The sequence below is a fragment of the Onychomys torridus genome, chromosome 3, assembly GCF_903995425.1.
Source record: "Onychomys torridus chromosome 3, mOncTor1.1, whole genome shotgun sequence".
NCBI classification, from domain to species: domain Eukaryota; kingdom Metazoa; phylum Chordata; class Mammalia; order Rodentia; family Cricetidae; genus Onychomys; species Onychomys torridus.
This window is the reverse complement of record NC_050445.1, coordinates 70,222,864-70,248,146: the sequence shown is the minus strand read 5'-3', so window position 1 is coordinate 70,248,146 and position 25,283 is coordinate 70,222,864. Positions and strand designations below refer to the sequence as shown.

At 41.9% G+C, this 25,283-nt stretch overlaps 1 protein-coding gene across 6 annotated transcripts in view; it reads left to right on the top strand.

Moving 5' to 3' along the window:
- Crot (carnitine O-octanoyltransferase) overlaps window positions 1-23,650 on the top strand; it is a 50,992-nt gene extending 27,342 nt beyond the window's left edge. For 5 of the 6 annotated variants that reach the window (XM_036181652.1, XM_036181650.1, XM_036181648.1 and 2 more), the window contains 12 exons: window positions 1,339-1,447; window positions 6,562-6,655; window positions 7,596-7,721; window positions 9,238-9,339; window positions 11,197-11,280; window positions 11,353-11,460; window positions 11,681-11,811; window positions 15,684-15,807; window positions 16,577-16,655; window positions 16,739-16,832; window positions 16,938-17,057; window positions 22,810-23,650. In XM_036181652.1, coding sequence (XP_036037545.1) covers window positions 1,339-1,447; window positions 6,562-6,655; window positions 7,596-7,721; window positions 9,238-9,339; window positions 11,197-11,280; window positions 11,353-11,460; window positions 11,681-11,811; window positions 15,684-15,807; window positions 16,577-16,655; window positions 16,739-16,832; window positions 16,938-17,057; window positions 22,810-22,930 — 1,292 coding nt within the window. In that variant the 3' untranslated portion in view covers window positions 22,931-23,650. The remainder of the gene's footprint in view (window positions 1-1,338; window positions 1,448-6,561; window positions 6,656-7,595; window positions 7,722-9,237; window positions 9,340-11,196; window positions 11,281-11,352; window positions 11,461-11,680; window positions 11,812-15,683; window positions 15,808-16,576; window positions 16,656-16,738; window positions 16,833-16,937; window positions 17,058-22,809) is intronic. The other variant, XM_036181653.1, reaches the window with a different exon arrangement.
- The last annotated feature ends 1,633 nt before the right edge of the window (window positions 23,651-25,283 follow it).

The window sequence follows — 25,283 nt, the reverse complement described above, 5'->3', positions numbered from 1 at the left end:
TGGGTTTAGAGAAGGAGTGAGCCAATTCCATCTCCAAAGCCAGCTTAGTATATTTGGGAATTTGGGTGTAGCTTCTCTTACTACTTCCTGCTGGATGGGGGGCGCTGAATCTTATGAGGACACAAAGAAAATTTTTAGGCTTATGGGGTAGTCCGTGAGGCTGTATTGTCTGAGCCAGTTGCCTTGAAACTGTTCTAAATGTTGGATCATCTGGGCCATGGTGTCATCGGAGACCTTTCAGGGGGTCTTGGCTGGTCAAACCTGATGTATCTTAATCTGGAACAAATCCATAGCCTCTGGCTTTCTGTGTAAACAAAAGCAGAGACTCTTTTCCAAAGCAAAGATCCAAATTTTGAAATCAAGGTATCTTTAAAATATACATATTGTCTTAACTCAACAGCTTTTACAAGCAAATGTTTTTCTGTAGTTAAGAATCCCAAAAACAACATAATCCAGATTCTCTGTGTAATATCCATCTTTACGTGGCTTATTTTTTATATTGATTTTACTGTCTCTTTAAAGACTTTATTTTTAAAAACTATGTATTTCTTTATATAACTGTATATGTCACCTTTCTTGTCTCTTTCAAGCCTATGTATCTTTTACACACATTGTAAACTATTCCATCTGAATCAGTATTATTGTGAACCTATTGCTTTAAACTGCAGCATTCTAAGACTGAACTGGCGCTGTGGCTGGTGGCTCCGCCTACCTCAGCTTTCCAACATGGCAGTGGTACATTTACCACAGCTCTGGGAGCAATCAACTCTTAGAAATAGTAGGTCTATGCTTCTATCAACGTAGCATGTAGCCCAGAAAACTTTTTTTTTTTTCCGTACTAGTAAAGGCTAAATCCACCACACAGCAGCAGCATAATGTGCAGCTTGGAGAGGCCTTCCTGACATACTGCCGGAACCCACCATAGTAGCTCAAACTTGCAGGCTGCTGCTGACTTGAGAGAGACAACTAGGAAGCTGTTTTTAGCTCTGTTTTGGAATCTTTTTTTCTCAGGTTTTAGGTCAAAACTCTTGCCAACCCATTGTGCGCCACTTGTAGCTTGAGTTTTCCTGGGCCTGCAGAGCAATATCCACAGCATTTTGAGGTACGCAGTTCACGGTCATGTGTCTGGTGACCTTGCTGAGGAAAGAGGAGCAAGCAGAATTTACACTTGTCTCAGCACAGCTGACTAGAGTCCCTCATCTTCCCGCTTCCATGAGAGCTCTGTTCAGGTGACACATTTTATATCACGCGCACACAAACGCATATACACAAACACAATAAAAAGCTATGTGTCTGGATGTAGCTTTACCGAGTCTGTGTTTTCTGTGTCTCTTCCAGAGAGTGAAGGCCACTGTCCGACCCACATTGCTGTGCTGTGTCGAGGCAGAGCTTTTGTCTTTGACGTACTGCACGAAGGATGTTTGATCACCCCACCAGAGCTCCTCAGGTTTTTAAACTACCTTTTAGTTATTATGCATCTTAACTAACTTTGTCTCTGATACTTCTGTGCACATATAAATGTACTCCATGTCCTGACCCTGCCTTCACTGCTCCTTGCCTCCCTGTCAGCACTCCATTTTCCTTACAACTCTCTTCCAAGTTTGTGACTTTTGTTGTCACTGAGTTTGACCGGGGCTGTCAGGCCTCAGCAGTGGGTACACATTGAAGACCACAGCTTCCCTTCTCTGAGAATGTGTCAGAAGTCAGTTGTCTTAGTTACTTCCTAGTCTGTTGCTGTAAAGAGACACCATGTCTAAGGCAACATGTAGAAGAAAGCATTTCATTGGAGGCTTGCTTACAGTTTGAGAGGTTGGTGCATTGTCATGTGGAAGGGAGCATAGCGGGGGTTGGGGGCAGGGGCATGGTTCTGGAGAAGTAGCTGAGAGCTCACATCTGATCACAAGTTGCAGGCTGAGAGAGAAAGACTGGGGATGGCATGGTCTTTTGAAACCACAAAGCCTAGTGACACACCTCCTCCCACAAGGTCACACCTCCTAATCCTTCCTAAACAGTTCCACTAACTGGGAACCTAGTGTCCAAATGTATGAGTCTATGGAGCCCTTCTCATTTAAACCACCACAGCAGTAGTTTGGTAATAAAGGGTAGGCCCCTGAGCCCCTCACCCATTAATGGCTGCCTGTGGGTAGGCCCAGTACCAATAACCACAGCTGCTGTAAGTTCATGACTGGAATGGTGGCTGTGTTACAGTTAGCTGATGGTATGTTGTGGCCCTTCTCCCTGTCTTCCAGCTTTTATATTCCTCCATTTTCCATGAGCCTTACAGGGAGTAGTATAAATGTCTTGTTTGGGGCTGAGCCCACAGCCATTACTTACTCTTAGCATACTAGCAAGCCCTGAGCCTCTGCATTCACTGCCATTTGCTGCAGAGAAGCTTCTCTGATTAAGACTAGCATTTGCCTATGGGTCTAAGCATAGATACTCACGAAACAGTTTGACATTTTACTAAGCAGCAGTACTAAGTTCTTCACAGGGCCTATGTGTTTCCAAGCATGTGTTTTTGACTGGTCTATAGTGCTAGGTGTGGATTCAGATCCAATATGACAGCAATTGTTTACCCCCAAAGCAGTCATACCTTTATTTCACAGGTAGGTACATGGTATTGTAGTTCATAGAGTTTGTAGCTTGGTGAGACTTTTGATGCTTTTTCTCCCCCAGCAGCCTGCAAAGCACCTTTCAGCACTTTGGAGAGCTAGCCAGTGGGGGTGGAGGGGTGTGTGGGAGTGTGTGTCAGTTCCAGCTTGATTCCTCTATTTTGCATTCAAGGTCTGTGGTGTCTTTAGCTGTAGGATCTTGTCTGGTTCTGGCTAGTAACTGTCTTGGTTAGGGTTTCTGTGCTATAATAAAACAACATAAGCAAAAGCAACTCCATGAAAAAATGGTTTATTTCAGCTTCTATGTCCTGATCACAGTCCTTCATGAAGGGAAGTCAGGGTAGGTACTCAGGGCAGGAACCTGAAGGCAGGAGCTGATGCAGAGGCCATGGAGGAGCTCTGCTTACTGACTTGCTTCTTATGGCTTCCTCAGCCTGCTTTATTATAGAACCCAGGACCGCCTGCTAAGGAGTGGCACCACCCACAGTGGGCTGGGCCTCCCATATCCATCACTAAGAAAATGCCCCTCGGCTTATCCTACAGGTCAGTCTGGTTGGGGCATTTTCTCAAAGGACTCTGGCTTGTGTCAAGATCAACTAAAACTGTCCAGCATAGCAACCTAGAGGAAGAGCACGGGATTGTATTTTTGGGGGAGTAGGGCGGTTCTGGGACATCCCTGAACAACAGCTCCTCTAGAAATACCCCACACCTCTCACTGGGACTTCTAGTCAGTGACCTGTTGCTTCTAAAACCAGTATTATGTAGCCTGTGGGGTATCTCCCTTCAAATTCATTTTTGTGTTTTTAATTTGGTTACAAGATAGTAGGATTCTATGGCTTTTCCATACCTGCTTTTAAAAAATAGCTTTATTTTTTGTAATTAAGATACAAGTATGTCATTTTCCCTTTTCTCCCTCCAACTCTTCCCATGTGTACACACTCCCCCCTTGCTCATTTTCAAATTCATGACCTCTGTTTCTTTAATTGTACACACACACACACACACACACACACACATGCATGCACATGCACGCACACACACGTGCATTTGTTTTAGTTAGCCAGTCCCCTTGTGTCCCTAGCTCCTCTGTCTAAACCTTTGTGCCTTGTATTCCTCCCGTCTACTTTCCCATGCTGTAGTGCTGGACACCGGCCTGTCGTTGCAGCAGGAGGATCCTCCTGGCCTTAGCCAGCTCCTGACCCACGGGAAGTATCTGAGGAGACTGTCTCAGACTGCTGTATTGGATCTCCTTAGGTCTCAAGCTCTTGCTTGGGGTAGAACAAAAACAAAACAAAACAAGTGTTCAGAATTGCCCTCTTTAATATGGCCTAAGTGATAAATGAGAGTTTCGCACTTGTTCTTAAAATAGCTACTTTCAATATTCCGGGTTACAAATACCTATGCATGTGTTCTAGTTGGAGGGAAGGGAGACATTTTGTGTACTACCAGTCCATCTCCTACCCCAGTAACTGTTGCTACTAGTTTAGTGCTTGTGCTTCATCCCTCGGGTCAGTTGTGGGAACTTACGTGTGCTGTGTATGTTACTGTGTACCGTTTACGGTGTCACAGAAAGCTTCAGAACATAAGGAGACTCAGTCACAAGCTGAAACCTCAGTGTGCTCAGCTCCTGACTTCCTCAGTTAGGAACATCCTCCCCTCTTCAACTCTACCTTAGTAATGTGCATTGCCTTGGAAAGAAGGGTTTCATCACGGCATTTTTCAAAGTCTGGTTTTGTCTCTTTGGCAGTCTTCCTTCTTCTTTCCCGGTCTCATTGCCTCACTCCAGCAGACTCCTTTCAGCTGTCACAGCACATGTGACCTTTGTCTCCACCACCTCTGCACCTACACACCCACTGCTCTCCCAGTCTCGGGCCACCTAGTCGTCGCCTGTTCTTCTTCCAGTTCCCCGCGGGTAGTTGAAGCAGAGCTCAGACAGTGTGTAAAAACTAGTGACTGACTCTGAACTCCTTCAGTGTAAATACTATAGTATGCTTCTCTAAAATGTCAGTAAAATATACACACACTAACGTAACACATCCAGTAGCTTATCTCATAATTTAACAGTAGTCCTTTAGTATATTAATCTATAAGTATTTCAAATTTCCTAAATGATTTCATAATGGTTGAGTTCTATAGCTGTCTCTCAGACCCTTAAATGATTTATTTTTACTAAATAGTGCAAATAAATAGAAAAATACACCCAGAGTATAGCTAAACACCCCTACACTGTAGATCACCACAGAGGTCAAAATAAAGTAATGAAATAGGCTACTGGGAAAACCCTTTTGCAAGGCTTAGATGTCTGGGTTATACTCAGAGGATTGACGAGCTTCACTCAACTTCAGTAGGCAAGGACAGGTGCTCAGCACAGTTCTACTGATAAGCATCCAAACTGGTAATGAATGCTGTGGTTCTCTACACGGGAGCTCTTTCTTGGATTTATGTGTTCTACACACAATAGGAGATGAGGCTGATTTGGTCTTCTGCTCTCTTAGAGCATTTTTTAAATAAATAATACTTAATTTGAATGCAATCCAACTTATTAAACTTTGCCACATGAACTCTATTTTTATATTCTTTAATTTTTTTCCCCTCTAAAATAAGTAGAAAGAGAGGCAAGACAAGTTACTGTCTCCTAGATGCAGGTGATTTGGTAAAGAATCCTCATGTGTTCATAAAATACCATTAGTTTGAAAATAAAGCTACAAGCCAGGCAGTGGTGGTGCAGGGAGGCAGAGGCAGGTGGGTATTGTGAGTTTGAGGCCAGCCTGGTCTACAGAGCGAGTTCCAGGAGTACCAGGGCTACACCGAGAAACCCTGTCTTGAAAAACAAAATAAAAGAAAGAGAAATTTTGGTTGCAAGCAAAGCATTTTTTTCATCAGTGTTAGATACAAATAAACAGAGGAAACTGTGGCAACCAATTTTGAATGATGAGATCACAAATAAAGGATGCCACTGGAGATGCTCAGTGACAATCTATTAAGCTACAATAACCTTTTGAGTAGTCCGTGGATATTTTTCAGTTGTATCTTCCTTGCATGTGCTTTCAGGGGGAGGGCGACAACTGAGCCTGTAGAATTCTTGATAATGAAAATTTCTTCACGTGCAAACCCTATTATTCGCCTGCTATATGTTTAAAGATAGATGAAACACTTAATCCTATCCAGTGGAGTCTTTGGACAACATGAGTTTCCTTTCTTTTCCTTCTGTTTTTCTTTTTTGGGATGTGGTCTTGCTGTGTTGTCCAGGCTTGCCATGCTGTCCTGCCTTCTGAGGTGCTTGAATTACAGGCCACAGACCACCACACATAGCTAACTCTTTAACATGTAATTATCCACATTAATACAATGATTAGTACTTAAAAAGCCTTTAAAATTTATTACTTCTGTTTCTGGGTAAAACACAAATAAGTGAGCACACAGTAAGCTCTCTGGTTTTATAGATGTGTACACAATTTTTCATCAGAGGTTTAGAACAGCTATAAGATTAACTACCAAAATGCTTTTCAAGTTTTCTCATAGAGAAGGTATTTATTTATTTGAACCCTGGAAATGCACATTTTAAAAGTTTAAATGGTATCATCTAAGCTTATTTTTAAATATAAATTATTGTCCATTATACTTTTTGTGTAAATAGAATATATAATCACTTTTGTTTTTGTTTTTGTTTTTGTTTTTCAGGACAGGGTTTCTCTGAGTAGCTTTGTGCCTTTCCTGGAACTCACTCTGTATGTAGTCCAAGCTGGCCTTGAACTCACAGAGATCCGCCTGCCTCTGCCTCCTGAGTGCCGGGATTAAAGGCATGAGCCACCACTGCCCGGCTCCATAATCACTTTTTAAAAACAGATATATAATATACATTAGTGTGTGTGTTTGTGTAAGACCTTTGTAATCCTATGTGTCCTGTCCACACTCTTTTTGAGTATGCTTCTTTTTAATCTTCCATAAGACAACTGACATATATCCACAAGAAGTGCTGTCGTGAACCTGTAGGACCCGGTATAGCAGCATTAACTAGTGAGGAGCGAACGCGATGGGCAAAGGTAATAATAATCTGTTATTCTTTTCATTTGCTAACTTAATGTTTTGTTTTTATTGTTTGAGAATTTTAAATAGTATATTTTTATCATACAACTTCTCCCAGATACTCTTCCCCTTTCTAGCCACCGAACTTCATGTTTTTTCTCTCTTAAAAACAAAAGGAAAGAGCTACTAAAACCCCAGACTCAGATTTGTGTTTGCCTTTTGAGCATGAGGCCTGCCTGGAGTGCGGCTGGTTTATTCCATTGAGGAAAACGGACTTTCCCTCTCCAGCAGCTATCATTTGTGAATGGTGTGGCCTCTGTGCCCACTCCCTCTCCTTCATGTTGGGATTTCATCCGGCTTGAGGTTGTGCAGGTCCTGTGCATGTTGTCACAGTCTGTGAGTTCATATGTGATCTGCCCTATTGTGTCTGGAAATGCTGTTTCCTATAACTGTCCACCACTGCTAGCTCTTACAGACTTTACCCCACCTTCTGCATAGATCCCCGAGCCTTGAAGGGAAGAATGTGACAGAGACATCCATTACCACCCCCTTCTGCATAGATCCCCGAGCCTTGAAGGGAAGAATGTGACAGAGACATCCCATTACCACCCCCTTCTGCATAGATCCCCGAGCCTTGAAGGGAAGAATGTGACAGAGACATCCCATTACCACCCCCTTCTGCATAGATCCCCGAGCCTTGAAGGGAAGAGTGTGACAGAGACATCCCATTACCACCCCCTTCTGCATAGATCCCCGAGCCTTGAAGGGAAGAGTGTGATAGAAACATCCCATTCAGGGCTAAGTACTCCAAGTTTCTCACTCTCTGAACATTGTCCAGTTGTGAGCCTCTGTTAGTTACAGTCTTATGCTGCTCTTAACAGACTTTCTCAAACTCTTGGTATTTTCTAGATGTATTATATTTAAATTGTAATATCCAATCATCTCCTTGCCCTTTAGGCTAGAGAATATCTGATTGGTCTTGATCCAGAGAACTTGACTTTATTAGAAAAAATTCAAACCAGTTTATTTGTGTATTCCATGGAAGACACCAGTCCACATGTAACCCCGGAAGATTTTTCTCAGGTAACTTTCTTTCCTTTTTTTTTTTTTTTTGTTTGTTTGTTTGTTTTTCGAGACAGGGTTTCTCTGTGTGGCTTTGTGCCTTTCCTGGAACTCACTTGTTAGCCCAGGCTGGCCTGGAACTCACAGAAATCGGCCTGGCTCTGCCTCCTGAGTGCTGGGATTAAAGGCGTGTGCCACCACCGCCCGGCTGTCAGGTAACTTTCTTGTTCTGTTATCTTTCTACACAGTTTTCTGGAGGATTTTTTTTTTATTGTCTGTTGAATTCCTTGCAAGAGTGATATAATTCAATTTAATACACTATGTATTAAATTGATTCTCATACATATTGAATAGAACTCTGTAACTACTTGATGTGTAAGTCTGTTTAGATGTATTTTGAACCTTGTTTAAAAAAATATGGCTATTTGCATGCATATCGGTGTTTTCTGACCTTTTCTGTCAATTGCTTACATAGAATATTTGCATGGAACACTAAGGCAAATTAACTTCTCTTTCCAAAGGTGATGTATGACTCTACCTGTAACCCACACCAGTATACATGCACCAGTTGGGGTGGGTTCTACCCTAAGAATTATATCACTCTTGCAAGGAATTGATTGTATCATTCAGTTTTACTGAACACACTTGACTGTTTAAGTGAGTTTAAGGGTAAATGTGGCTTGTTTATAATTTTTATTTCCCAACCCTTGGGTAATGTTTTTACAAAACTCCTAGGAAGCATAGTCAACCATATTAACAAAGCTTTTTGGAAGAATTTGTCATTTCATAATATAGTCATCAGTATTAAATTATAGGGGACAAATCCAGGCTTATAAATCTTGTAGTAAGAAACCAGTTTTTATTTCAGAGAGGAGGAAATTGCTGAAGTACTACTTAAGGAATAATTCAGTGTTGCTCAAACCATAGTCTGCATTTGGAAATGCAGATTGTAGCCCACTATAGTTACACACACACACACACACACACACACACACACACACTCTCTCTCTCTCTCTCTCTCTCTCTCTCTCTCTCTCTCTCTTAAAGTTTCATAAAACAATGATTACTTTTATGTCTGTCATGTACTCTGCTGTTTTTATTCTGTTTTATTGTCTGTAAGGAATATTATTTATGCTGCTATAAATTGTTTCATGACTCATTAGTGTGCAGAATCTGCAGTTTAAAAACAATTGTCTTAGTGGTATACGAATTGTTAAGACATTTTACTCTGAACTTACTAGGCTTCTTATCCTACCCAAGTTTCAAAATACTTCTGCTTTTAATTACATGAATGTTCTAGGAACATCAATTAATAATGTATTAGCATTCTATTTTTCTGGTTAGATTTTCATAACTTGAGATTTAAAAAATACCTAAAGTCAAACCCACAATTATTATCTGTTGAATTTTAACAAAACTGCTATTTTATTAAAATTGGTTGACTTAAGAATAAAAAGTGAAATGATATGTATTCTTAAGTCTACTTGCAAACTAATGTCAAAACACTTTTAATTTGGAAAAATAAAATGTGTTTTAGGTCTTGGAAATGCTTCTTGCTGGAGACCCAGCAGTGCGCTGGGGTGACAAGTCCTATAATTTGATTTCCTTTGCTAATGGAGTGTTTGGCTGTTGTTGTGATGTGAGTACGTCATTGCCAGGGTGCTAGCCCTCCCACTTTATTTTCATAAGTTAATTTGAGGTTGCTTGTATCATACTGTGGTGTAGTGAAAGTAAACACTTTTTTTAGTTTTATGTTATAATAAAAGGTTTAGGTCTGAATTGTCAGTGAAAGCAGAACATAAATCAAGTTCTTTTTTCCTGCTGTAGGCTAACAATTTAGAGCATGCAGAAAGGATTTTGAATGTAATTTTTTTTTTCAGTGTAATATCTGAAAACCTGTTGTTAACAAATCGCTCTCCCTAGGGAAGAGCACACCAATTGGATATAACAATCATCATGAAAAAGGAAGCTATAAATTTCAAAGAGAGCAGGGAGGGGTATATGGGAGGGTTTTGAAGGAGAAAATGGTGTGATAATATTATAACCTCAAAAGGAAAAGAAAAAATATTTTTAGAAAGTAATAAAAAAATTGAAAACATTTTCTTGCTAAAATTCACACCCTAATTTGAAAGATACCATTTGGATTATATAGATGCTTAGGAAAAGGACTACATAACTATTTCCTAAAATGATAGGCTCTTTGGGACACTAGACTCTGAACAGTAAAATGTCTAGAAAAGGTGGCTGCCATTTTACCATTCTAAAAACAACTGCTTTCCTTGTTTCTCTTTTATCTTTTCCCATGGACTTGACCAGCTCTGTCTTCCTTTTGGGAAATCTGTAAACCAAGGAAACGAAACCAAACAAAGACCCCAAGGGAGCCTCAGGCCTGCAGTGGGCTTTGTCTAGGGGTGTGGAGGTTGAACAGAGGATTTTGTGTGCATGTTAGGCAAGCAATCTACACTGAGCTACAGCCCTAATCTTGTCAATGGTTTTATTAATCATTCAGTTTCATTGATGAAATTTAATATGGAATTAGTTTTAAAAGATGTTGGCATAGTTATATTCTTAAATACGGAGAATGCAGACATAGCGTGTCCAGATATTTTCATTATAAAGATATTTCCTCATCTTTGCAGTTGGAGCTGCTTTCAGACTGCCCTGTGATTATTGCATCACAGCTGTGGGGTCACTGCAGCCCTCTTAGCTGTCTGACACCTGTGGAAACAGACAACTTGTTCTAATAGCTCCAGAAAGGGTCCTAAAATAGTCCTCATTGGCTATTATTGGCTTGTGTGAAGCACATGTCCTTGGGAATCAAGTGTGCTCCCATTAGCCTGGCCTAGGCCACTGTCTACCTTGGAACCACATGGGTAGACTCAGTCTCCTTCAACTTAACGCCCAGGGATATGGTGGTTGCCTAGAGAACGTGAAGTAGCTGGTATTCCAGAAGTAGATAGATTGTTGATAAGTGGGTGATAAAAGTAATACAGCCCATCTTTCCCACGTTGCTTAGCATTGCAAGTTATTTCTGCAGTATCTGGGCATTCTTGTAGGTCTGTAATGGTGGCACTGCTTTCTAGTACTTACTTAGTGGTCCTCTCTTAGCTAGAGATGTTCATGCCCATCTCACTTGCCTTAGTCTGGTGTCCTCACTTGATTACTACACTGTTTTTATAATTTCAGAATATTTTCACATAACACAGGGTGCACCTGCTCGGACTCCCAGTAAGCTCTGGATTGTGCTTACTGTTACCCAGCCCAAACTCTAAGAGCCTACTCTATGCTTTCAGTTTTGAACACTTGTTCATTTTTTCCCTGTCTTGAAAAATAAGCAATTCTTATTGTGTAGGAAAGAATTGTATCATTTCATCATTAGGAAGTCAGATACTGGAAGGTGGGCATATCTTATCCATTAAAAGTGAAGAAAGTAAAAAATACTGGGTCAAATTTTAATTGGACACAAACTACTCAAAACCTTATATTTTCATTTTAGCATGCTCCTTATGATGCAATGGTTATGGTGAATATTGCCCATTATGTTGATGAGAGAGTCTTAGAGACGGAAGGAAGATGGAAGGTATGTCAGAACAAGCCCATCAGCCTTTTCTGCTCATGTTTTCACAGGTATTTTAAAGTTCTCTATTTTCAGGGTTCAGAAAAAGTCCGGGAAATACCACTTCCTGAGGAGCTGGCTTTCACTGTGGATGAGAAAATACTAAGTGACATCTACCAAGCCAAAACCCAGCACCTCAAAGGGGTAGGTTTTTAGTTTTTCTTTTAGATTAGTAATGTTTACTCTGTTAACTACCATATCTGGAGATGTGGCTATTGCCCAAGCATGGCTTCATAAAATATTTTAGAATATAACCTTAATGCCTTTAATCTTCATGTCTGATGATTAATGCCAGTAATAATTTGATCCCCCTCCAGCTGTTTCCTTCCAGTGATGTTTCACTGCTCCTATTTAACTTTGTTAGGCGTCAGATCTCCAGATCACAGCACGTGCTTTTACAGCTTTTGGCAAAAAGCTCACCAAGAAGGAGGCCCTGCATCCTGACACCTTTATTCAGCTCGCACTTCAGCTCGCCTATTATAGACTTCACGGACGGTAACCATTTGTTCTCCTTTTTCATGGCTTGACTTCCCAGGGTATGTCCTGTACAGGGCCATTATTTCCCAACTCCGTGGTGGATCCCTCACCTTTCTTTCTTTGGGGTCAAAGAAAGTTTCTTAGAGTCTGGTCTGTGACATTGTGTAGGTTTTCCCATCGGCTCTTTGTCACGGTGCCTTGGTACTTTTGAAGGATCATGCTTTAGGAAGGCTTTACCATGTGAAATTGTGTGCACATTAATGGCTTGCAAACATTAGCCCCATGTCATTTGCTTTGTTCACAGTATCCTTTGACCCACACAGTTACATTTTGATGAGATCCAATGTATTTTCTTTTCCTTTTGTTGCTTATCAATAAAATCAAACAAATCCAAAGCAGTGAAGATTTTCCCATATTTTTCTAAGATTTTATAATTCTTAGTTCTTACCGTAGATCTGTGATCCATTTAAGATCATTTTTATGTATCATGTAAGGAAAGAGTCTACATTAGGATTCTTTGTAGAATCAACCTATTTTGTCTATGTCTGTGTGGTTGGGGGTTATTTAAGAGAAGAAGCTTGTTATGGAAATTGGCTTATGTGGTTACAGAGGCAGTGAAGGCCCATGTTGTACTCTGCAAACTGGAGAAACACCCTCACTCTCTGGTGTTCTTCCAAGGAAGTTAATACATGACATTAACTCACGGGTCCAATTTCATGCCTTTCCCAGTGGCCGTCAAGTTTCCCAGCACTGTGAAAGACACCGCTTTCTAAATCTACAGTCAGCTGATCTGCAGCAAGTGGTGTTTTCCTTTCCATCTTGGGTGCTTTCCTTTCCTTCTGGTGGAGCTGTAGTGTGGATGGAGGTGGAGAAGTAGACATTCACTCTTCCTGTGTTAGCTGGGTTTTCATGGACACCCTTATGATGCTGGGGAACTGGCTGTCTGTTCCTGGTTTGTCGTGTGTTAATTGTGAGTGAGTGGCCACCTCTGTTAAGCGCTCTTCCGAATGGACTGAGCTGAGTGGGTGGGCCTGTTAGTGGTCTTGGCTGCCCCATCCTGACGCTCCTGTGACAGTGCTGATAGCTGTCCAGTGTCTGTGCCTTCCAGTAATGTCCTGTTCATTCTCAGTCTTTCTGTTCATGAACCTTAAGAAATAGCTAATTCCTTGGGCAGTGGAAAGCAGCATTAAGCAGCTTGTCTAACAAATTTTTTTTATTTTATTTTTTTTGTTTTTGTTTTTGTTTTTCAAGACAGGGTTTCTCAGTGTAGTTTTGGTGGCTGTCCTGGATCTCGTTCTGTAGCCCAGGCTGGCCTCGAACTCACAGAGATCTGCCTGGCTCTGCCTCCCAAGTTCTGGGATTAAAGGCATGTACCACCACCACCTAGCCTAACAAACTATTTTTATCTTCTCTACACAACTTGAGGCCTATAAGTCCTGGTTTTCTTGACAACTTTGCAAAGCCTTGAGCAGCCTGTTTAAAAAAAAAAAATAGAAATCCAGCTGTTCTTAATATCTGGCTTGTGTAAGGCTGCCTTCCTGCAAACAGCTTCATTACCGCCAGCATTGGAAATGCCGGGCAGAATGCTGGTGTGATCTTCACATGTCGCACTTGATTGATATGTCTGTAAATCTTTAAGCATAAGAATTCCCAGAATTCTTATCGCTGTCTTCCTCCTAGTGCATTTTATTTAATGAAGAAACTGGGTCATTCTGTGTAGTTTGTGTAGTTTCTTGAATCCCCGGTGTTCTCAAGTGTAGGGAAAGCCAGAAAATTGATAAAATTTGATAAGCATTTCTTTTGTTGTCATTGCTTTTATGACAATCAGTTAATTTGTTGATGCTATTGACCTGCTGTTTCAGGTACTTGTCACCCATGCCCACCATCAGCATTCCTTCCTGAATCTATTTTTAGTGACTGTTTGAAGTGGGCTCTTACTGTGTTACATATGTCTAGGGTTGCTTTCCCCTTCTGAGTATTATGGCTGCATATTCCTTTAATAATTTTTACCACGATCCCTCTTAATTACAGGTTACACAATGATGACACTTTTACTGCCTCTTTTTTTTTTTCATTCTCCCCCCTCCTATTTTTCCTTTTGACAAAGTCTTGCTTTGTTATCCAGGCTGATTGTAGATGAATTTCTAAACAGTCTTATTAAATAAGGAACACTGAGCCAAATATAGAGGTGAAAGCCATAGAGGTTAGAGAAAAGGAATAGCCACCAGCTAACCTTAGCTCACCATGCCGCTGTAGCTTCCCAAGAGAGAGCTACTTCCTGTCTAACCTGTGCCTTTATTGCCTTGCTGTTCTGCCTCTCATTGGCTCTTAGCCCACTTACCTAACTTCCTTGTCAGTGTCTGTCTGTACAGACCTCCAGGTCTCTATGGTTGGTACTGGGATCAAAGGAGTGTGTCACCACACTTGGCTGTTTCCTAGTGTGTCCTTGAACACACAGAGATTCTGCTTGTCATGTGATAGGATTAAGGGCATGTGCTACCACTGCCTGACTTTTGTTTATGGTTGGCTATGCCCTGGATCTCCAGGCAAACTTTATTTATTAAGATACAAATAAAATATCACCACGACTGATCTCAAACTCTTAGATTCAAGTGATGCTTCAGCCTCAAGTCTTCTTAGTAGCTGTGATTACAGGCTTAAGTTGGGGTGTCCAACTACTTTGTGTTTTGGGGTTTTTTTTGTTTGTTTTTGTTTTTGTTTTTGTTTTTTTGGTTTTTCGAGACAGGGTTTCTCTGTGTAGCTTTGGCGCCTTTCCTGGAACTCACTCTGTAGCCCAGACTGGCCTGGAACTCAACAGAGATTGGCCTGCCTCTGCCTCCTGCATGCTGGGATTAAAAGCGTGTACCACCACCACCTAGCTTACTTTATTATTATTTTTTTAATAAAACCCCTTTTATTGATTCTTTGGCAATTTTGCATTTGTAAACAATGTATCTTGATCATATTCAATCTTACTCCCTCTCCCGCTCTTTTTTTTTAAAGAGATGTATCTTTGTGCCATTGAGTCCCAGACATCTCACTCACCAAACTTGATCCTCACTCACTATCACTAGCTTCCAGCAAAATAAGAGCACTTTGTATCTAGAACTGTATGTCATTCACCATTTGGAGAAACAGCTGTTTTTCTGGGGAACTACTCAGTGTTCATCATTCAATAGCTAAGAACTCTGTATGTAGTCTGTGTAATAAATTACCAAAACCATAATGACTTAGAATACAAGCATTCATTGTATCATTGTCCCCATAGGTAAAACACAACACAGTTTAGCTGGTGTGTGTCTCATGAGCTTGTGGTCAGAGTATTATCCAGGGCTGCATATTCATCTGTCAGCTCTCCATCTGTCAGATCTCCATCCATGACGATTCACAAGTTTACTAGGAAGCTCAGCTGCTCCCTAAGTGCTGTCTAGAGAAATGTGTTCAGTTTTAACAGCCTAGCCCACTCTGGAGGGCCGTTCCCACCATGGAAATTGGCCTTTGTAGAGCAAGGAAGTGAAAAGGAGAACTTCTTTGTGACCTAACAGCCCTTTACTTTTGCTATTGACCCTGTGTTATGTGGAAGTCACTAACTCCAACACAGGTTTAGAATGTGCCAAAGCATGAACAGCCAGACACAGGCTACAGGGAGCATCTTGGAGAATGCCTGTCAGACTAGGAAGCATGTCTGACATCACCTGAAAGCAGCCGAGCCTTTGAAAATAGCCTGTGGTATCAGACTGTTTTCTTGCTCTCTGGTTTTGAAAACAGCCTCTGTGGAAACTCTCAATTCCAGACTGATATGTGGCTTAGTCCGATCAGAAAGACCCATGAGTGTGTGACTGTATTTGTGACACCATCAGAACATTTTCTTACGGCACTCTTTATTCTAGCCCTGGTTGCTGCTACGAAACAGCTATGACAAGGTACTTTTACCATGGCCGGACAGAGACTGTACGCTCGTGTACGGTAGAGGCGGTCAGGTGGTGCCAGTCCATGCAGGATCCCTCTACTAGTGTGAGTATCGGGAAGAAAAAACTCACCAGGATTGCTCTTTGAAGTACTTCTTTGCTTCTATTCCCCTGGATCATTAAAATACTTTAAAGCATTTTTCCTAAAGTTTGCAAAACGTATTAATTTGCCACTGAAGTGTGCCAGGAACATTAGGCAGCAGATTTGAAAAGAAGCTCACTTGTATCATTTTTCTAAGCCCCAAGTCTTCAGTACTGAGTCTTTCAGCACTGTTAATCTGACCAGTGTCAGTACAATGCAGAACTCTCCAAAGAGCTTCAGAAGGAGGCTTTTCGTCATGTGGTTGAATGTCTAGTTTTTGTTTGAAGTCCCTAGGACCGGAACTGCTTGTATGTGTTTTATTTTGAATCTTTTTTAAGTATTTAGACAGTAGTATGTTTCTTTCCCTGTTAATTTGAAATTTGCCTGTTTTAATTTGAAGAGACAGAATTATGTTAGTTTTCATAGAAATTATATTTTTAGTTTTAAAATTCCACTTTTTGTTTATTTATTAATATTATAAGTGTCTCAAAGCAATTTTCAGTACTGCTCTTTCCAAATTCAGGAAAGAAGAAAATAAAAAAAAATGAGGCTTTTTGGGGAAAGAAAGGCAGTAGAATTAGGGAAAGATGGGAGCGTGCACCGCAGTTCTGCCTCTGAGTCTTTTCTCTTGTCATTAGTGTTCTTTTGCTGCTGTTTATTTGAGTTACACCGTTTGTTATTGATTTGATTTGTTGACTTGTATTGAGAATTACCATTCTTGTTCTTGACACAGCTTCTTGAACGACAGCAGAAGATGTTACAAGCTTTTGCAAAGCATAATAAGATAATGAAAGATTGTTCAAATGGAAAAGGTGCGCAAGCTTAAGTCATTCTGTTTGAAAATTCTTTTATTGGAAACTTTTTTTCTGACTTCAGGTTTGGGATTTCATTGCAGGATTTGACCGTCACCTTCTAGGTCTTTTGCTTATAGCAAAAGAGGAAGGTCTCCCTGTGCCAGAGCTATTTGAGGACCCTCTTTTCTCCAGAAGGTAACTTGGGGCAGTGGGCCATTGTGTGCACAACCTGGTTCTCCTGGGTATAAGAAGGAATGCAGTACCTACATCTAACTGACATCTTTTCTTTGTGCCACTCAGTGGAGGAGGCGGGAACTTTGTTCTCTCCACAAGTCTGGTTGGTTACTTACGAATCCAGGGAGTCGTGGTCCCCATGGTCCACAATGGATACGGGTTTTTCTATCATATCCGAGACGACAGGTAAGCCTACTCCCCTTTATTCTGTGGGTAGAGTGGAACTATAATGCATTCCTGATTTTAGTATTTGTGCACACTGATTTTACTTGTGTTATCTGTCGTTTGCTACAGGAGTAGCCACTTTGCCACCTAGCTATTAAACATAGATTGATATTTCTTTACTCTGCTTTTGAAATCCTTGCAAAATCATTCTTTGGGGGCTTTTGTGCAGAAGGATATTTTCAGGATGTTTCAGTAACCATGCCATTTTCTATGAAACCTGTGTATTTTAAAAACATATTTGACCTATAAAAGGTATTTTTGGCAAATCAAAATTTGTAAATATATGTGGCCTTGCATATGTGTGGGTCTACATCTGCAGACGGAAATCAGGCATGGGGCTCTTCAGATGGGATGTAGCAAACTCAGTAATAGTATACAGGACTTTAGTATTTCAGTTTCCAGTGCTTCGTTCTCATACATTCCCTTCAGAGAATTTGATTACCTGCTTTCCCTTTGCATGATTTGTGTGTGATTACATAAGTGTCAGTCATCACTGTTGGCCTCTGAGACCCTGGATTGTGTATCACCATAGGATTGTTTGTGTGCATTAACGGACAAATTAAAAATTTAAATAACGAGTTATACACAGATTAATTTTTTCATAAAAGATTTTGATGACCAGAGTAATGATTTAATGTGAGTAAGCATTCCAGCATATTCCCTAACAAATACTGGGTTTTGCATTATACCCAGTGGCTGAGTTCAGGCTGCAGATAGCTCAGCTCACTTTTTGTTAGAAAACTACTTTCATTGGTCCTGGGAAAAACATCCATTTACTCATTTAAGAAATATTTAGTAGACGTTAATAGTATGCCTTAAGTTTGGGTACTAAGGACAAAATACAAGTAAGATTCTCTTTCTTAAAGACTTTATTTTCTACTTGGAGATAGAGTGATTAATTAATGATGAATAGTGTGAAGAAAATAACCTGTTACTCATCAAATCGGTTAACTGGTAGAGAGGAGGACCTTGTCCAATGTGATCAGGACCTTGTCCAGTGTGGTCAGGACCTTGTACAATGTGGTTAGGTCCCTCCCTGAAGAGCAGTAACAGAACTGAGATATTAAAGATGAGGAGGAATCAAGAAGATACAGCTTTCTAGAATCTGGACATGCTACCTAAGCCAAGCCACCACCCTGTTTCACTTACACATCCTACTCTATGAACTGCTCTCTACACTGAAGCCGTGGTGGGCCTTCTAACAACATCAGTCAGGGACTAGCAAGATGGCTCAGTGGTTACAGGTTCATGCTTCTAAGCCTGATGACTCTGCAACCCACATGGTGGAAAAACTCAGGTCATGTCTTTCTTCACAACCTTGTAGGGTTTCCCATTTCACTCACAGTAAAATCCAAAGTCCTGCTATGAGACCATATGTGATCCAGCTCTTGGTTATCTTTGGGACTGTCTTCCATGACTCACATACTAGTTTATTCTGCTCAAGCCACACTAAGCATATTCCTTGAATGTTCCATAAGCTCCAGCCTCAAGGCAAGTGCACTTACTTCTTCTGCCAAGTTTCCTCTTTCCTGAGATACATGGAGGGATAACTCCCCCTTAATTCACATAAATATTTGCTCAAGGGCCCCTCCTGAGAGGCCTTCCATGACCCTGTAAAATGGCACTACTCTCTCAGGTGAAATACTTGGGGGTTGTGTCAATTCTTTTTCATCATTAAATTTGAAGATTGTATGATTTAAAGTGGTTTGACATAGCATTTTTCTTTAAATGTATTACATTCCCATTATAATAAAATATGAAAAACAAAGTTACTTAACATTTCTATTTCATTGCACATGACAATCAATAGATAATACCTCTGTGTGGTCATATGTTTATATCATTTTTAGTAATTTAAATCATAATTAGTTTGCATCCTTTTTTATTTCATTTTTACTAATTTCAAGCAGTTCCTACTGCCATTAACTGTGTTTTGAGATTTTTAAAATTTGAATAATTTACCTTCCATGTGAAGGATTTACTCATGTAGTAAGGAATAATTTTCAGTCTTCCATGAGATAAATTTCCACAATTTGTTAATTATTTTTCTATCTTGTTTTCCCACCATTACCAATTAGCATATATGCTTTAAGTATAATATACCCTTTGTTAATTTATCATATAATTTCCAACTATACATATTATGAAGTATTATACTAGTTTGGCAGACAAAAGTAATTTACTTCCACATTTTACTTATGTAGAGAAACATTTTTTCATTGTTTATTGTCATTTATGCTTCTTTGTGAGTTGTCGAAGTATAAAAGGCTGTTTCTGTAATTTAGAAACATAAATTTTTAAAAAATTCTTAATTACAAATAGTTTATCTTAGAAACATTTTTTTCTTCCTTTTTTTAAATATAATTATTGATTCTTTGGGAATTTCACATCATGTACCCCAATTCTGCTCATCTCCAAGTCCCCCCATATCTGCCCCCCACCCTTGCAGTGTCCCCCCCCAAAAGAAATTTTTTTAAAAAGGGAAAAAATGCAAACCAAACCTAACAAAACCTCCTCATTCTTCCATCTTTCCTGCCTCTCCAGTACCTCCTCACGGGAGCTGTGGTGTGTACATGGTACACCCATTTGTCCAGTCAGCTTTACATTTACAAATGTTCGTTGCAGTGAGTCACTGGTCTGCTTCAAGGCCTCTGGTTTCTGGCACTCCATCACCACTGGACCCTCAGCAAAACTCTCAGATATCCTGCAGCTGCCTTGAGTCATGGAGATCCTGTGGGTATCGTTCCACAGGACCTGTCCCTTCATGGGCTCCAGCAGGACATAGATGAGGTAGATGCTAGGGTGGGTCAACCTAAGGTTCTGGATGTGGGCCTGGGTGGTAGCTGAGCTGGTCAGTCCAAGCCGCTGGGGCCACCCTCAGGTAAAGGGAGGAGCCAGCTCTCCTAGGCCCATGCTATCAGGGCCAGTTCTCCCATGTATGAAGGGTGAGACCATCTCTCCCAAGTGTGGGGACCAGCTCTTCTGTAAGGGTTAGGGCCAGCTATCTTGCTGCAGTATCCAGCAAGGGACAGGGCCAGCTCTCTCAGGGCTAGCAAAGGGCAGGGTCAGCTCAGCATGACACTCACATTTCATCATGCATAGTTCCACCCACAGGCATTGGACTTCAACACAGACCCCAGCAGGTCCTCAGCAGCAGCTGGGCCTGGACGTCACCATTGCCCCAGGCCACTCAGATCAGCGTGTCCCAGTGGCAGCACAGGCCACTCAGATCAGTGTGTCCCCAGTGGCAGCACAGGTCACTCCAATCAGTGTGTCCCCAGTGGCAGCACAGGCCACTCAGATCAGTGTGTCCCCAGTGGCAGCACAGGCCACTCAGATCAGTGTGTCCCCAGTGGCAGCACAGGCCACTCAGATCAGTGTGTCCCCAGTGGCAGCACAGGCCACTCAGATCAGTGTGTCCCAGTGGCAGCACAGGCCACTCAGATCAGTGTGTCCCCAGTGGCAGCACAGGCCACTCACATCAGTGTGTCCCAGTGGCAGCACAGGCCACTCAGATCAGTGTGTCCCCAGTGGCAGCGTGACTCTCAGACACCAACATGCATTTGCAGAGCCTTCAATGGTAATAGGAGCCACAGACATCATCCCAGACCCTGGATGCAAGAGGGCCACGAATCCAGACATGGCCCTCATCTGCAGCTCTGGCCCAGACATCACCATGGCAGTGGGTAGCTGCACAGACCACTCAGATCTGTATGGTCAAAGCTGTAGTTTGGCCCTCAGATGCCAATGCGGTCTCAGATGGCTGACCAGACCCCAAGCAACCACAGGGCACTTGGTAGCAACAGGAACCTCGGATGTCAACTCAGACCCTGGCTGCTGTAGGACCATGGACCCAGACATGGTCCTTGGTAGCAGCTTGGGCCCAGGACCAACATTGTGGCCCTAGGTGACAGCAAGCCGCCCAGATTTGCATGGCCCCTGCTTCAGCATGGCTCTCAGACTTTGATAAGGGCACAGGCTAGGGCCCAGACCCTGAGCTTCTGTATGGTCTTTGGTAGCAACATGGGCCACAGACCCCAACTGTAGTAGGACCAGGACCCTTTCATGGCCCTTGACAGCAGCCCTGGGCCCAGATGTCACCATGGTTGTGTGTGGCAACCAGACCACTCATATCACCCTGCTCCATCCACCAACTTCACCTCTTCTGTCTGGCCTCTCCACAGCCCATGAACCGTCTGCCTCTCCTCCTCTCACATTTCTCCACCCCACAGTTGCTCATCATAAAGGCCTGACCCAAGGCAGACCCATGGATCTCTTCCCACCAACCAGGCCTTGAGGACCCAAGCTGGCCTGTGTGTGGTTAGCACCAGCCTGAGCCGAATGGTATCATGCAGGCCGTGGATCTTAGAAACATTTTGATATTACTAAATATTTGAAAATTTTGTTCACAATATAGCTGGAAAATGACTCTTGAATTATTAGATTAAAATAAGGCACAACTTGAGGGTTTCTGTATGTGTTTCAGTATTTACTAAAAGCATGCAAAGCCAGTTTCTGTCTAAGAGTGTAACTGAACTGTAACATAACATCCTAGCATACAAGAGGCCCCAGGTTCTCTAACATTGCCCCAAAGCTGCGTTAGATACTAGAACAGAAGGACAGAACATGCTTTTCATTTCGTTTTGCTGGACTTACAGCCCACATTGAAAATGTGCTTTGCCATCATCTTTACCGTGCTTGTTTGCCTTTGGGCTTTATCAGTAAATTTCCTAACGACTTTGCCAGGCAAGTCCACAGAAGGTAGGCACCGCATGTTCTGCCTGAAGTCTTGCAGAAGCCAGGCTTCTCTCCTATTTACTCAAGCTCCCAGGGTCCCCTTTTTCTCACTTCCCAGATCTAGAATTGCACCATTAGGGGACCTACTAGGAGATGGTGGAAGGCCAGACTTGTCTTGATTACAGTGTTTTGTAGAAATATCTTTTCTCTACTTATTGTCTGTCCCTTTTTTTCATCTCCTTAAAATGCTTGTCAAGTGCTGTACAGGTCAGATTTTATTACAAAGAATGACAGGAGTTCGTACTGTAGCCCGTTCTAGTTGTAACTTTTAGGAAGAAGGTTCTTGTGGGATTTTCTTGGTTTCTTTGGTTGGTTGGTTGGTTGGTGCTTGGTGTGTGGGTGGATGGTGGTTAGTGGTTGGTGGGTGGGTGATTAGTGAGTGGTTGGTGGGTGGTGGTTGGTTGGTTGGTTGGTTGTTAGTTGTTTTGGTTGGTTGGTGATTGGTTGTTTAGTTGGTGGGTGGTGGCTAGTTAGTGGTTGGTTAGTGGGTGGTTAGTTAGTGGTGGGTGGTTGGGTGAGCGGTGGTTGGTTGGTTGGTTGGTGATTGGTGGCTGGTTAGTGATTAGTGGTTGGTTGGTAGGTGGGTAGTTGGTTGGTTTGTGGTTGGTTGGGTGGGTGGGTGGTGGGTGGGTGGTGGGTAGGCAATTGGTTGGTGAGTGGTTGGGTGATTGGTTAATGAGTGGGTAGTTGGTTGGTGGTCGGTTGGTTGGTTGTGTTTAAACATAACCTCCTGCTCCAGAGATGGCTTGTGGTCTACTGCATTGTATAAGTATGTCACCTTTGGCTCTGTCCTCACTTGTGTCAGGTTACATATACATCATCAAGAATTCATATTTATGTGTGAGCAGCCAAATGGAACTTCCAGCATTACAACTTGGAACCTATGGCATAACCATTCGTGTATTGTATTTCATAGGTTTGTGGTGGCATGTTCGGCCTGGAGGTCATGTCCGGAAACTGATTCAGAAAAGCTAGTTGAGATGATTTTTCATGCTTTCCACGATATGATACAGCTGATGAACACCGCTCATCTTTAGAGACTCAGAGACAGACACAGATCAACGCCGTACAGAGATGACATGGAAGGAATGTCATCTTAAAGGAGATTTGTTAAGTGTGGTGATTAGTAGAGTCTTGCTCTCTAGATTTATTCTACCTTAGAAGGTGGAAACATCTTAAAACTTCTGGTGTTGCAACAGCAATGCAAAGTCAGACATAGTGAATACAGAACTATGCAATGTTTAATAGAAGCCTCAACAATGCAATCCCACTATTTTAACAATGCAAATCCTACTCTAATTTTAAAATACCTTTGTTGGCACATATATAGACTGCAAGTCCTCTGTTATCATAATTGTAGACTACTTTTCAAGCACTTTTAATATTTCCTAATTGCCAGAGGTTATATAAAGCACATTGTTAGATGCTAATTTCCCTGAAGTCAGTGCCTTCCACACCCAGTACAGGGATACAAGCCTATTAGGTTTCATGGGAAAACCACTACAGTTCAATAGTGATCTAAAAAAGCTCCTTTGAACAGACAAAAAAATCAAATTGTATTAGAAGTAGTTACATTAATACAGAAAAAAAAAAATCCTAGCAAAACTCATGATACATTGTAATTCATTCTGTGAATACAAAATTAAGGCACTTCCGTTTAAACCTAATTGTTAGAGGTAGTGACTTTGAAAGGGTTAAATGTTGAATATTATTCTCAGGACTTTATAGTTGTTTCCCATTGATATTCAATTGTGTGGTTTATATTTTCAAAGAATAAAGCATCCAGAATCATATAGCTTCTCATCTTACATTTGAAAAGAATGATTCCTGGTTTTGTTTTGTTTTTGTTTGTTTTTTTTTTTTTTGCATTTTCTGATATCAGTTAAATATTGTATAATAACTCACTTTAAAAACTTAGTGTCTGAGCTGGAGAGATGGCTCAGAGACTAAGAGCACTGGCTATTCTTGCAGAGGACCCAGGTTTAATTCTGTATGAATGGTAAATCTGGGAACACCTATAAATGACCAGTGTGTGCAATTCATTTTTGAAGTTAATGTGACAACTTTGCAATCAGTAAAAAAGAAATTGAGAAAGTCTGCCTTTGGAAAGGGACCTCACATCTTGTAGTGTGTACCCGGGGTACTTCAGACAGAAGCCATCCTTGGAAATGAACTATTTTAGACTGGTCTAGAGATCAGAACCTCTCTGAAACTATAGATATTACTGGCTTGGGTTAGCTACTTGTGACTCCAGCTTGGTACAGCAGAATGTACAAATTGGGAAAATAGAGTATTTGCCATCTGAGACCAAGGACATGGTTGGCAGTGTGTAGAACTGGCTGTGTTAGAACTGAAGACAGGTGTCCCCTCTCTGTGCCTGTCTGTTACAGGACATAGATGTTCCCTATGTTCCCAGTGCCTGCCCTTCCCACATGTACCCGCTGAGAGAGAATTGAACAATCAATAGCTCCAGCTGGTGCCCTCACAGGTGTGTGTAGCTGTAGAAAGGGTGTTCCCAAGCTGTTGTTTTGGGTTTTGTTATTTTGTTTGTTTTTTATTTTGGTTTTTGATTTCAGTTTTGTTTTGTTTTGAAACAAAGTTTCTCTATTTATCCCTGGCTGTTCAGGAATTCCCTCATGTAGATTAGGCTGACTTTGAACTCATGGAGATCCGCTTACCCCTACCCCCTGAGCACTGGGATTAAAGGCATGCGCCACCACAGCTTACTCTAATGCAATTTTCCTCAGCTTTTTTAGCCAGAGCTATCTCCTGGAAGGGCATGCACTCCCACAAAAGGAGCAGAGGTCACCACAATTCTTTCTGTGGCTGTCAACCCCCCCCCCCCCTTACTCAGGTTTCTAACTGACAGGGTGAGAGGAACATGGTTTCCACTGCTTCTCTGCCCTCAGGGTGTCTGAGGAGCCTTGAGCAGTCTCCTTGCTCCAGCTGCCTCCTGTTTCTTGGCACACATTACAACTGAGGGATTCAAAGGCGGAGGAAAGCGCCAGCTCCAACCATCACTCTGGCAGCCCAGGCCGAGCTGAGTGGGCCAGTGCCCAGCACCAGCCATAGTGCTCCTGGAGTCACTCCACCGGGTGTCAGCGTGGGCAAGCATTGCAGAGGGGGGACTGTGTCCCTTGTCTCCACCACCTCCCATCAACTTCTGTCCACGTCTGTCCACGGACCAGCTAGTCAGAGAAGTGCTTTAGTCCCTCCATCCCCTGAGGTGGCCAACACCAGACAGAGAGTGCTCAGTGCTCACAGCGGAGGTGGCATCAGCTGTGCTGGAGGAAACCCCCATTGTTCAGAGTCCACCACTTCCACTGTAAGGCGAGCTACGCCTGAGCACCTCATAGCCAGAACTTGGGCCACACTTGCCTGACCTGTCAA